We start from the raw sequence: 14704 nt of genomic DNA, 5'->3' as shown, positions 1-14704 counted from the left end.
GCGTGACACACACTATTTTTGTCCCTCCTCTACCCAAAGAAACCCCCAAAGAAAGTTTTGTGTCTGTTGAAAACGCGGATAGGCGTGACACCCGCTATTTTTGTCCCTCCTGTCCTAGCCAACCTGGTCTCTGCAACGGGGACTGTTTCCGTCCCTACCACACGCTAGTGGATTATTAGTATAGGGTACAGCACGGCACAGTCTAGGGCACACTTACACAGGGTCTCGAAAGATGTTAGATGGCAATCGCATTTGTAGAGACCCTAACCTGTAACTTTTAAAGCTACAAAAAAAAAAGTTACAAAAAGGTTACAAAAAATAAAAAAGCCAAAAATAGTTGTCGTTTTATTGAGTTAATTTTCTGTTCTTACTCTACTTTTCTACTTTTACTGTACTTTAAAATATAGTGTTATACTGTAATGTTTTATTGTTAACCATTTTTTTTGCTTTTCAGATACCAACATTCTATGCTATTATAATGTAATGTTTTATGGTTACTGTTTTATTGTTAATCATTATTTGCCTTGCAGGTATGCCAATCAGCTGCCGCAATGATTTATATATTCTGACAGCAACAGCGTTTGCTCTCAGCATTTATGGAAATCTATGATGGCAGCGCTGTAGAAGGGGATTTCACCACCGCAGTTTAAAAAAAGAGCATATACGGGGCAAAGCATAGGGGATGGGGTGTGGATACAGAGGGAGGATCTCCCCTATGCCTCGTCATATATTTTTTAACACTTCTCTTGGCAGAGATTTTTTCATCCACGTTGATCGATGCGAATGGAGGAATCTGCTATGTTCTTTTTTTGTTCCTTCAGCCCATGTAAAAGCTGCATGAAAAAATAAAAAAAAGAACATTTCATGCATGCCCATCATTAGAAGTGGATGGATGTTGGGAGGTCTAATGGTGGGCATACCACACATTTTCTGGCAGAAATTTCTTCATCCACTTCGATCGATGTGAATGGAGGAATCTGACAGGAGGCTGCATGAAAAAAAGAACCCTACAATATGCTGGACTTTGAGTGGTCATACCAGGATGATGTCTGCAGATTTAGGCATCATCTTGGTATCATTTTTTACAGCCAGCGGTCGGCTTACATATAAAAGCAATCCTAGGGGATAATTAGCCGCTAGACTGCTTTTACAAGAGACATCCTACTGACCTCTGTCCACTGCCCTGCAAATTACTGACCTCTGTCCACTGCCCTACAAATTACTGACCTCTGTCCACCACCCTATATACTTCTGAGCCCTGGACGCTGCCCTACCTATTACTGAGCCCTGAAAACTGCCCTACCTACTAACTGACCTCTGGACACAGCCCTACCTACTACCGCTTGCTGGACACTGTTCTACATACTACTGACCTCTGGAAACGCACTATATACTACTGATCACTGTACGCTGCCCTACATACTACTTGCACTGGCCAGAAATCAGATTAGATAGCCAGGCCTGAAACTAGTCAAGAAAATCAGCTTGCAGTACAAGATGTTCTGCTTTCACGATGAACTTCTGCAACAGCCTTGTGGGGGTAACCCATATGCTCCCTAGAAATGAAAAAATTGTGAATGAAAGTGAATGTTAAGTTTCTCACTGAAGCAAACTTTAAAGGTAGGCTAAGTTTATATTTTTACAGTGCCATTGGTTTTACTAGTTTTTTTTCATGCTGTCTTTACTTTTTACTGAGGGCTTGCTAGTTATTTATTTATTTTTTAAAGGGGGGCACTGCATCCTGGTTGACCTTTGTTCTCTGCAATATTGTCAGAGTAGATCTCCATCTCTCAAAATTTGCCTACCCCTGCTCTAGGGAAAAGTAGGCAGGATCAAGAGTACATGCACCATCCAACTAGACTTTGCCCTCCTGGCAGAAAAACCATGGACAAGGTTCCATCACACCAGAGCCCTGAATCTAATGCAGAGTCAAATGCTCAGAGGGTGCATTACAGGCCGCCCCTGCTCCCTCTTTACAGTGGGGCCTGGGTATGACCTTCAAGGCTATGCTGAAGATCAGCCAATCCAGAAAGCCAGAAAATGAGCCCCAGTGGGTCTACAAAAACTGCAGAATATTGTAAAAAAAAAAAAAAAAATGTCTTGAGAAAAAGTAGAAAATGCAGGAAACTAGCAAAAAAACTGAGTCATGGAGTGGGAAAGGTTATACTGCGCTGTCGTTACAGCTTTGTTTGCCAGTGCTCGATCTCCTGAAGGCATCAGCATAATCGAATGTATCTGAATACTTCATCCTGTGTCCCTTATGTATGATTAGGAAATATGATTTGTGTGTGTACACCAGTTTTAGAATATTCAGTACTCTGTGGTATTCTTATTCCCTGCTGAAACTGGAAATTTATGCAGGGGTACAAACCTCCTATTTAGTCTAGGAACTTACATGACTAGTTTAGGCCCCCCTACAGAAAAAGGCAATCATTCTAAGTTCTGGTTAAACCCACTTGCACACACTTCTCCACATTTAATCACATGCTGAAATGGAAATTTGCCAGCGACAGGGGCAGGAAAAGTCTGAAACAACATAAAATATTCTATTTACCCTTGAGATCTGTCTGTTCGATGCATGGTTTCCTCCTCTTATTACTACCAGTTGTTTTGTCAATGATCCTTCATCATTTGGTGACTTTGTCCGTGGAGGAACAATGCCAACTTAGAATACAGACAACAAGAGAATTAGAAAACAGATACAACATCTAAGTGTACCTAACTATCCCATCCCAAATATCCCAACAGTAATTCAGCTCTGTTCTCTACCTTTTCACTCAAATAACCATGACAAAATCAACTTTAGCCTATCTTCTCCACAACATGTGTTTCAGGCATTCCTAATAGTCAGGGATGTATTTACCATACGGAATAATCTGCATTCTCTTTGTATCTGTAATATCATTTTTCTCATATGGCTGCTTGAGGTGTACCTAAATCCCTAATACATGTTCTCTGTCAGAGCACTCCAAATAATTATTCCCTAGCTCAAAACTTGTTACTATTTACTGTATACAGTATCACCACTTCAAAGAATTGTTCCCTTTGTATAGTCACCAACAGTGCATAAATGCAGATGATGTTCAAATCAGTTTCCCTGCACCTTTTCAGCCCTCTCCTGTCTTAACAAGTGTTTCTATCTGCATTTAACCATCTGTAAATGGACATCCGATGGCTATCTATCTATTTTCACCTTCACACTGCAAAACTCGCTTCTCCCATCTAAAACATTTGGATGTCCTGCCATTTTCAGTCACAACATCTCAAATCTACTCAGTCACCTTCCTCAAAACACTATCAACTTTCTAGTGCCAGTCGTCCTATTTTATAGCCTTGAGTTCAGCTTCTTTCTGTCTGCTATTCCACTGACAAGACTCTACATTAAATCATAAAGCAGATAACAAAGTTACCAAGAAATTTAATGCCAATATTGGAACTGTAAATATAACAGAATATTATTCCATCACATCCAATAACATATCAAAGGGAAAAGGGCTTGTTGTGCCTTGCTTCTGTTGGGGAGGTGCCACAGACTCTGTTGTGCCTGTGTACAAGACTGTAGTACTGACACATGAGTTTAGAAAACACCCAAATAATAAAACCTAACAGCAAAGCAGCTGAAAAATATATGCTTACCAAAAAAAATACATGTATTTGTATTGACCGAATGGGGGGGGGGGGGGGTCAGTACGAGTCTGATCATAGGAGGAGAGCAGGTGGAGTTCCCAGCATAGCTAGAGAACTGATCATGGTGTGTTCTCCTGTTTAACATGGTCAGTTTTCATTTGGAGCAGAGGGACTGACAAGAACACCAGGGATTTTACACAAAGGAAGCAATACAAAGTTAACAGGGTAGTATTTCATACAAGTACATGGTGCCTGAGATCAGGCAGATATAAGGAATATGAAATGTTGGGTTTACATAGTCTTTAATGATTTGTTAAGAATACAAGTTTTGCAAAAAAACATATACTGTTAGATACAATATTATAAAGTTCTGAGACGATTTAAGTCCCAATAATGGTATTAAATATCTTGGTAGGCTACAGGCTGAATAAAAATAAATCTATGTGTATGGCAGGTTTTACCAGTTCAGATGCATGGTTTGATGGAAGTGCTTTTGTAAGATGAAATATTTACTGTATCTATATTTCCCACCACTCCTCACCTGCTGTCCAACGTTCAGACTAAACAGTTTACTCATAACATGTCCTTTAACAGTACCTTTATTTGCAGCCTGCTGTTGTAATTGCCATTGTTTTTCAGTGTCTGCATCTGTTCTTGTAGGCAGGGAGCTAACTCCTTCATTAGGCAGAGGTGTTAAGAAATGGGGTGATTCTCTCTTATATGGCTCTAAGTTGAGCTTTACCTGCACAAAGAAAGGTAGAATAAATAAATAGAAACAGAAGGAAAGGGGGTAATCCAACAAACAGAAATATATAAAATAACTTAATGGAAACGAATGACAAATCAACTTTGGGTACTCTGACAAGTATGCAATGGCTAGATTTTATCCATAGCTACTGACGCTACTTTACAACTTGGGCAAAGAGAAGCTTTGCTTTGAAGTGTAATACCGCTAGTATAAACCGCAATAACATTCCTTCAGGGCACTGCAATAATGCAACCTGGATGCCAAGTACACAACCTTCCTAATGACCTTGTGTACACTTTTATTTATTGGTTTTTGCACAGTAAGCTGTAATTTTACTCAATGCAATCCTATGCATTTCCAGAGTCTTTCGGCAAGGCATATATGGAAAAGGACAGTCAAATAGCTATGGTAGGAAGGTAATCCAGATTTCAATTATAGTACGCCAAGCTGCTTGATGTGGGTGGCTGCAAATTTTTTAGTTTGCACAAAAACGGTTATTTCATTTTTCATTCCTGATGGTGTTCAGCAGTATTTCCTATGCATTCTTGCATGTTATCTCATCCTCCCCCCCCCCTGTACCTGCCTGCTTGTTTCCATTTCTAGTTATTAAGATTGTGCTACCATTTTCTAAATGCAATAGAAGCTTGATACATCTCAGTGCTGCTCGGAGCTTTCATCAGTCCCAATTTACATTGGGGTTTATTTCAAAAGTTATCATCCCCACATCACAGTGTATTTTGCTAATTTTTTTTGTTCGCAAAAGGTGTCACTAGACCTGGGACATGGGAGGCGTGCGCATGTGCCCTGGGTATCTTGTCCAGTGTCTCCAATCTAGCAAATCTACAGTCTATTTACTACACAGTCCTGACCCCTGCAGTGTATACCTAATAAAGTGAATTTCTTTGTTAGGGTCCTTTCACACGAGCGCTCTGATCAGATCCGCCTGTCAGTTTTTTAGGCGGATCTGATCGGATGCTCCATGCCTATGGGGCAGCAGATGTCAGCGGAGACATGTCCGCTGGCACCCACTGCCATCTGCATCCGATCCTGTCCGTGAAATCCAGACGGATGAAAACCCTATTTTCCATCCGTCCAGGATCGGATGAGAGCGGACAGGCGTTCCGGCTCTCATCCGATTCCCCCATAGAGATGCATGGGGCTCTGACACCTCCCTCTCCGCACATGAGCAGAGAGGTAGCTGTCACCTTCCTGCTCAGTGGGGATCTGTATTTACGAACCCCTGCTGAGCAGCACGGATCCACCTACGGAGGCAGACCGTGTGAAAGAGCCCTTACACTAGGCTTAGCTCAATGTCAAAAACTTGCAGAAAAGTATGTGCAATAAGAGTTTCATATTTTTTATATATTTTTACATTACAAGTGCATCTTGAATTTTTTCACATAGTTACATAGTAGGTGAGGTTGAATAAAGACAATAGTCCATCCACTTCAACCTGTGTAGATGTGTGTGGCTGTAATCATCTCTCATACCCCTGAATGTTCTGATCTTTGAGAAGTATGTCTAAGAGTCTTTTGAAAGCCACCATACTTCCCGCAGAAACCACCTCTTGTGGTAGAGAATTCCACAATCTTGTAGCCCTAACAGTAAAGAACCCCCCACGTTGCTTGAGGTTAAAACGCTTCTCCTCTAATTGCATTGTATGCCCTCGAGTCCTCATGCAATCCTTTCGACTAAATAGCTTTTTTTCAATGCGGAGATCACCATTGAGATATTTATAAATTGCTATCATGTCCCCTCTCAGGCGTCTCTTATCCAGGGAGAATAAATCAAGTTATTGAAGACGCTCTTCATAATTAAGGTCCTCCAATACCCTAATTAGTTTAGTTGCCCTTGTCTGGACTTCCAACACATCCCTCCTGAGGATTGGCGACCAGAACTGGACAGAATACTCCAGATGTGGTCGGACCAGAGTGTTATAAAGTGGAAGGATTATAGTTTTATCTCTGGAATACATCCCTTTCTTTATGCATGCTAATATTCTGCCGGCTTTGGCAGCTACCGCTTGACATTGCATGCTATTGCCTAGTCTATCCTCTAGTCTATCCTCTAGTTTCGGTACACTTCTGTCATCAATAAATTAGTAATTTCTAAACTTCTGCCACTTACAATCATATTATAAGTTATTTATTTTTTTAAATATTTATGTTACAATTAGAATCAGTGGTGTATCATAATAAGTACAAGGGTGTACAGGGCACATAAGCCCTGAGGGAAGAGGGGCCCACTGTGCCCTGTCACACACTGCACGCATGTAGTAATCCATTCTGTTTTATCAGCAATGCTGCATCCGCTGCTGTTTTATTTATCCTGTTACTGCTGGCTGTGAAAGTATCAGCTGGGGGGGGAGGGATTCACTGTGCTGTGTCAATCTCGTGAGCGAGATAGTGAGACACAGGATTGGCACAACACAGTTCTACATGAAGAGGACGAAGGAGACAAGATTGCTCTGCCTTTTAGCCTATCCCTTAAGTGTCTGCTTAGCCCACACTCAACCCCCTGACGTGCACACACTACCTGTGAAAGGACTTGTAGTGTGGGCATGTGGAGGTGGTAAATTTCAATATAGAGCACAAAGCAGTTCTAGATCTTGGCTTCCTGAGCCTTGGGGAGTAATTGGTGAGTAAGCAGGCATACAGAACAACCTCTTCACATTTGTAGGTCTCCCTCCCTTTGCTGCTCAGAGCTCCTTCACATGTGCGACATTGGTTGCCGACAGGTAACAGGTGGTCAAGAGGTTATACGTCACCACCGCACCACCTGTTTTAATCCCTTAAATGCTGCACCACAACCATATGCATTGCACACAGCTGCAGGATGGTTGCCGTGCAGCCCAATTCACCTTCATTAGGCAGCACTACGCTCACTAAATGGAACAGGGGTCTAGCTCCTGCCACGGCTGTGAAACAAAACATTATGGCTGCAGCATGTGTACACCCTCAGCAGATGCCTTGTCAACTAAAGGGGGAGTGGTAAAACCACAGCTCAACCGCTTTTTTTTTTTAAGGGAAGTGACATTATAGAAAATAAACAATTTGAGGTGTGGCTTGTCATTGTGAATTCATGTGCATACTCCATTAGCAAGGAAGGCAGCAGCATGGATTCCTTTGCTATGCTTTATCTCATGTGTCACCTCCTGCAGGTGATGCTGATGTATGACCAAATTGGCTGAGTAGAGGAAGAGGGGAAGGGCATCCAGGCACTATTGGTTACATCTAATTGTCTCTCAGAGATATTCTAAAGGGCACTTTCATGCCCTGTACCATGACTTACGCACCCACCCTAGGAAGTGGACATCAGCCATCCTAAAGCAGCACAAACAGGAAGTGCATAGAAGGAGGTGACTGCAGGACACTCTATGCTCTCCTCTATCACTACAGGGCATTGTGGGATATTATGTTCCTCTCGCTAATCTTAACGCACCGCAACCACGCCGCAAACATCTGCCAGTGCCTTTGTGGAGAATTACCATAGACTTGATTAGGAGGTGTTGAAATGCTTCATATTCCTCCAAACTCAGACTGGAAGCTGATGCCTGGAAAAGGCCCCTTAGCAGAAGTAGTAGCTATGGAAGAGACTTAGGCTTGTTTAATGGGGAAGGAGTACCTTTCACTCAGTGACTTACGTGATGAATTTCTCAAGGGATTCCACAAACAGACATTCACCGGTAAAAGGTATGTGTAAAAGGGGCAGGAAATCAAGCTTTTAACAAAATTCTGCGCATTTGAGCAGAGATAAGGGACATTCTATAGACCTTTATGCCCAGTACACACGATCCGAAAATCGGATGACGTTCCGTCTGTTTTTGTTTGGTTGCTAGGAACTCTCAATTATATTCCCAAATGGGAGAGGTTACTTATGATACGAATTTTCTCTTAAGATTATTCAAAAGCTTCCGGTATGCGTAACCACGTTGTAGCGTGTGAGGGGAAATGATGTCTACTGCTCATGCGCTGTCTACTGCTCACCATTTTTTTTCGGACGAACAACATACTGATAATATGATTAACGTACGATGTGTTATAATACGATCAAAATTTTTATGCTTGCACGACCGGATAATATCGGGCGAACTGTCGTGATCGCCTCTCGTAAGCTGTGTACTAATGATCAGATTGTCGTCCGATCTTTTCACAAGCGTTATTTTTCGTCCGATTTTCGGATCGTGTGTACGGGCCATTATGGCCCATACACACGATCCGAAAATTGGACGAAAAATAACGGGCCATTATGGCCATACACACAATCCAAAAATCGGATGAAAAAAATGGATTTTTGTAAAATCTTACCGTAAAATCCTTTTCTCTTAAGCTCATTGACAGACGCAGTCCTCGTTGATTAATAACAACTCGGGTTATGCTGCCCTCTACAGGAGTAGGACTAGACAGGAAAGAAAACGTTCTGGCCACACCCTAGGGGCAGTCCCAGAGGGTATATCCTCTCACTTCCTGCTACAGCAAATCAGTTATGTCACAAAGCAGTGTTTAGAGAATTTAACCCAACCCAACTCAAAACAGAGGGGCGGGTACTACGTCTGTCAATGAGCTTAAGAGAAAAGGATTTTACGGTAAGATTTTACAAAAATCCATTTTTCTCTGTCGCTCATTGACAGACGTAGTCCTCGTTGATTAATAACAACTCGGGACGTCACAAAGCAGTACCACAAATGAGGGGTGGGATGACAGAAATCAAAATCCAGAAGGCCCAACTGGAGACAACCAGAAGCATCAAGGACTCATCGAGCAAAAAGATGAGACCTAAGTGAAACACCCAACAAACCCTTGAGGTAGACCAACAGTCTCCTCAGATTACGGCCTGCAGAACCTTGTGGCCAAAAGAGGCATCTGACGATGCCATCACATCAACTTTATAAAATGTTGTAAAGGTATGAACCGACGATCAAGTCATCGCCTCGAAAACCTGGATCGCTGACGCCTGATAGCGGAAGACCCAGGAGACACTAGGTGCCCGAGTAGAGTGCGCCTTAACAGGGAACGGAGGATTCCGACCCTTAATAGAATAAGCCTGTACCACCGTCTGACTGATCCATCTAGATATGGTCGCGGCAGACACAGGCAACCCCCTTCAAGGGCTATCCGTGATCACAAAAAGTGAGTCCGTCTTACGAAAACAAGTTCGTAGTAGTCAAGTGTATCCTTCTGAGCCCCATCCAAGGAGTGTAATGCAACTCCCAAGGATGGCTAGTTTTAGGACACGGGGAAGGTAACACAATATTTTTATTCAGATAAAAACTCTGAAAACCACTTTAGGAAGGAAGGATGGATTCGGAAGAAGAACCACCTTATCCCTATGAACCACCAGAAATGGGGAACGACAAGATAATGCGGCCAGTTCTGACACCCTGCGTGCAGAAGTAATGGCCACCAAGAAGGCCACCTTCTGGGATAATGTAAGCAAGGGAATCTCCCTAATATCTTCAAAGAGAAGTTTCTGAAGAACTGACAACACTAAATTAAGATCCCAGGCGGTAAGGGTGCACGCACTGGCGGAGCCAGATGTCGCACCCCTTGGATGAAATTCCGCACCAAGGAATGATTAGCCAAAGGTTTCTGAAAGAAGATTGCCAACGCTGAAACCTGACCCTTGATAGTGCTCAAGGACAATTTCTGCTCAACCCCTTGTTGCAGAAAGACCAAGAATCAGATCACCGAATAGGTATGTGGGGGAAATCCAAGAGATTCACACCACGCAAATATAAGACTTCCATGTGCTGGAAGTCGCTTTCCTTGCTTTAACTAGAGGTAGGAATAACTGAAGCTCACACTCCCTTGTCCTTCAGTACCTGGGTCTCAATGGCCAGGCCATTAAGCCAGCGATTGTAAAGCAAGATGGAAGATCAGTCCCTGAGACCGCAAATCCTCCCTGAGAGGAAGTCTCCAAGGAGCGTCCGCGACTAGCCTCACCAAGTCGGCATACCAGGCTCGACGAGGTCAGTCCGGAATTTCCAGAATAACTGGAATTCCCTCCACCTCTATCCTGCGAAGAAGTTCCCGCAGTAACTTGAGAGGATGGAAGGCATGCCGTAGCTGATACTGCCCCCACGGGGCGATCAGCGTTTCTGCTGCGTCCGCTAGAAGATCGCGGGTGCGAGCTACAAACCTCCGCACCTTCCTGTTGAGCCAAGGTGCCAACAGATCCACATCCGGGGTGCCCCAATGAAGGGACAGCTAGTGAGATACCTCTGGATGAAGAGGCCATACCCCTTGATCCAGAATCTGATGGCTGAAATAATCTGCCTGCCGATTTCCCACCCCCGGAGTGAACAATGCGGGGAGATCCGGAACAAACCGTTCCGTCCAACGAAAGATGCTAGTCGTTTCGATGGCCACCAGGACATTCTAAGTGCCCCTTTCTTGACATAAGTCACGACCGTGGCATAGTGCGATTGGATCCGAATAGGGCTGCTCTAGAGCTGCTCGGTCCAGTAAATCAGACAAAATCTGATCGCTCTCATTTCCGATACCCTATTGGTAACCTGGATACTATCGGAAGGAATGACTTCCCCTGGTTGAGCATCGGAGGCTCCCTGGTCCGCTCGCCCAACCGGATCCGATTGTCCAGGAAATCGGAATTCTGATTCCATAAGAAAATAATCTCTTTCAGGAGAATTCGGGTATGAGACTGGGTATACGGTACTGCCTCTAAGAAGGCCACCATCCGTCCCAGCCAATTGACGGACAGCAACATCCGAATCGTTGACTGAACCTTCTGGAGTTTCTCCGCAAGGAGAAAACCTCTTGCCCAGGATGTATCCAACCTTAGGCCCAGATAGTTCAGTCTCCTGGTGGGAACCAGGAATGTGGGAAAGCAAAGAAAAATGCTGATGTCCTGCGATGATGGGGATATAAAGATAGGCATCCTAAATGTCTATGGACGCCAGGGAGGCCATCACTGTTCGGATGGACTCTATTTTTCCCCAAGTCCAGAAATTGGACGCACCTTGCCCTCTTTCCTGGGCATTGTGAACAGGTTCGAATAGAACCCCTGAAACCGTTAAATGTTAGCAGGGAAGAATCGCACCGGTGGAAGTGATCGAAACTCGATCCTGTATCCTGACCGTATGACCTCGCGAACCCCTTAGTCTGGGGTTCCGGCAAGCCATGGATCCGGAAACCGGTGAAGACGTCCCCCCACTCTAGAGATGGGTAGGGGCGCATCAGGCTGTATTTTTCAGGCTTGGCTGAGCCGGACTTTTTGTTTAGCCGACCAGCGCCCTTTGAAACCCCTATAAAGGGGCTTTGGAGGGTTTCGCCTTATCGCCCGCCCTCGCGGAACGAACAACTCCTTATGAGCAGAAAGGGAAGGTCCTCGTTGGCTACGAGGTCCTCTTTAACCTAACAGTCTGTGGCAAGACAGCAGGTGGTACCGTCTATCCTTTAAAGAGGGATTCCTCAAACGCATAGCGCCTAGCCATGCGTTAGGAAATAACAGGGGTTCGTTTCAAAACGACCCCATTTGGGAAAAGGAAAATCCTTCGCCCTTTTGGTAGGCTAACAAGTACCAAAAAGGAATTTCAGTCTCAGCTACCTCTGCCGGTATAACCTCAAGACCAAAGGTTTCCAGGAAGGACAAAACTAGTGCATCCACCACTCTTGTGCTATGGCGGAGGCAGAAACATTCTCCTCACTGCTGAGGAGACATTACCTGAGACAACAGCCCCATAAGAGGGACCTGCAGCTCCATTGACCAGCTCCGAATCCGTATCTGAAGTATCAGATAAACAATAGGGGTAGGCGGGGGTCGCTTCTTGACCCCCGTCCCTGACAGGCCACCTCCACCCGGGATACCAAAGACTCCAAAACTGCCGATAATGCATTAAAAACAAGTGGGGTACTGGAGGGTCCTGCGGCCACCTTGAGGGGATCAGGTGGGGATACCTATGCGGCAGGGTCAATGATTATACAAGACACTTGCCAGCGACAAAAAATGACAAAGTAAAAAACTTTTTTTTTTTTTTTTGTGTCCCCCAGTCACAACAGCGCCCCTCAGTGTTACCTGCCTTTTTGGACCCCACAGAGAGAGAGAGAGACCCCAAGGCTCATCCCTGATGCACAGAAGTTTTCATCAGCTTGCTCAGTGCTGTCCTGTTACAGACAGGAAGTCTTTGGCCCTATTTCCTGGGTAAAGGAGGCGGCTCCGCCCCTTAACACGCCTACCGGCGCCTCCCCCTGGCTCCATGAGGTGTTTGGTCACCTCAAACATGGCCGCCCCCATGTTGGAGACACGAGGCTACGCCAATATGGCGGCCTCGTGTGCTCTGCAAGAAAATGGCGGCGGCCTGTTAGGATAGCGGCGGCTTAGCAGCGGCCTGCGGGATGCTGTATACGGCCTAGCGGCCTGTGGGAGTGCATCAGCCCCCCAAACTTCACTCTGGATGGTGATCAGCCTGGCCGTCGGTACCGTACTCTGGTGGGCCGCATGCGGTCCGTGCCTGCCCTTGCTGGAGGAATGCGATCTGGACTGCAGTTATACATGCATAGACATCGCCCTGTGAACACCTCTGACAGGTAGGATACCTTATGCTACCACAGTAATATTCTAGTACTGCCACTGACTTCAGTCATCTTTACAGTTTTGAAATGACATTAGATTGTCAGCTCCCAAACCAAGCCTCCTGGTTACTTGTTCACAAAAATCACACTCAAATAGGGGGATCTGTGACATGTTATAGGATAGAGGGGAGACCCATCCTTACCATTTCAGAGAGAGGCCCGCGTTCACCACAAAACCCGTCAGGGGGAAAAGGGGGAACATACTACTCACCATACCGGAACCAGGCGGGCGCCAACTCCTGACAGTACCCCTCTCCACCGAGGTGGGGGGGCTGTCGACCAATACGGACGCCGTGACTCATGGTCATTGGCGTTTCAGCGAGACGTTTAACTCGCAGGGTCAGTCCCCGTCCAGTGGGACTATGTCGCGGCCGACCCAGCGCGGAGCTATGGCCTGCACGCGCTCGTAGGCTGAACTGGGGTGACCACTGGATCTCAACATCCAGCCCGTCGCCCAGTTCCAGCTTTCTTGCTTGAAGATCTCACAGGAACACTGGAGAAAAAAAGCTGTCTAAAAATCTTCTAAGAAAAAAATCCTGCCAGGACCGAAGATCCCAGCAAGGTCCTTACTCCTAACTAGACAGAAAAAAACTGATTTGCTGTAGCAGGAAGTGAGAGGATATACCCTCTGGGACTGCCCCTAGGGTGTGGCCAGAACGTTTTCTTTCCTGTCTAGTCCTACTCCTGTAGAGGGCAGCATAACCCGAGTTGTTATTAATCAACGAGGACTACGTCTGTCAATGAGCGACAGAGAAATAACGCTTGTGAAAAGATCGGACGATAATCTGATCGTTAGTACACAGCTTACGAGAGGCGATCACGACAGTTCGCCCGATATTATCCGGTCGTGCAAGCATAAAAATTTTGATCGTAATATAACACATTGTACGATAATCGTATTATCAGTATGTTGTTCGTCCGAAAAAAATGGTGAGCAGTAGACAGCGCATGAGCAGTAGACATCATTTCCCCTCACACACTACAACGTGGTTACGCATACCGGAAGCTTTTGAATAATCGTCCGAGAAAATTCGTATCGTAAGTAACCTCTCCCATTTGCGAATATAATTGAGAGTTCCTAGCAACCGAACAAAATGGACGGAACGTCGTCCGATTTTCAGATCGTGTGTACTGGGCATTAGACTGAACATGAGCTTATAGCAAATCTGTTCCAATTCTGCTGAACAAACAGATAGCTCTGATTAGCAGCCAACAAGCCTCTGATCAGAGCAATTCACCCAACATGTGATCCCTCCCCCCACCCACGGCTACTGTGCTTCCAGCCTCTCCATCTCCTGCTGCTGTTCTTGTGCTTTTAAATGCCCCCCCCATCTTGTTGCCCCTTTCTGATTCACCCCCCCAGTAGCACCAATTTCATAGTTACATAGTAGGTGAGGTTGAATAAAGACAATAGTCCATCCAGTTCAACCTGTGTAGGTGTGTGTGGCGGTAATCATCTCACTTAGCCCTGAATGTTCTGATCCTTGAGATGTACGTCTAAGAGTCTTTTGAAAGCCACCCTACTTCCCGCAGAAACCACCTCTTGTGGTAGAGAATTCCACAATCTTGTAGCCCTAACAGTAAAGAACCCCCCACGTTGCCTGAGGTTAAAACGCTTCTCCTCCAATCGCATTGTATGCCCTCTAGTCCTCAAGCAATCCCTTCGACTGAACAGCTTTTTTTCTATGCTGAGATCCCCATTGAGATATTTATAAATTGCTATCATGTCCCCCCTCAG

At 45.1% G+C, this 14704-nt stretch overlaps 1 protein-coding gene across 2 annotated transcripts in view; it reads right to left on the bottom strand.

Annotated features, from left to right (window-relative positions):
* Nucleotides 1-14704, bottom strand: part of PLEKHA6 (pleckstrin homology domain containing A6) — a 949845-nt gene that overhangs the window by 286128 nt on the left and 649013 nt on the right. For both annotated transcript variants that reach the window (XR_014224910.1, XM_082245107.1), the window contains 2 exons: nucleotides 4225-4369; nucleotides 2555-2664 (listed from right to left, as the gene is read on the bottom strand). Coding sequence is in view for 1 of the 2 variants with exons in the window: in XM_082245107.1 (XP_082101233.1) it covers nucleotides 2555-2664; nucleotides 4225-4369 (255 nt within the window). In the remaining variant the exon portion in view is untranslated. The remainder of the gene's footprint in view (nucleotides 1-2554; nucleotides 2665-4224; nucleotides 4370-14704) is intronic.

Source organism: Pelophylax lessonae (genome assembly GCF_965119305.1).
Source record: "Pelophylax lessonae genome assembly, chromosome: 2".
In the NCBI taxonomy this organism is placed as follows: domain Eukaryota; kingdom Metazoa; phylum Chordata; class Amphibia; order Anura; family Ranidae; genus Pelophylax; species Pelophylax lessonae.
The sequence above is the reverse complement of the archived record's forward strand: the minus strand, read 5'-3'. Positions and strand labels throughout refer to the sequence as shown.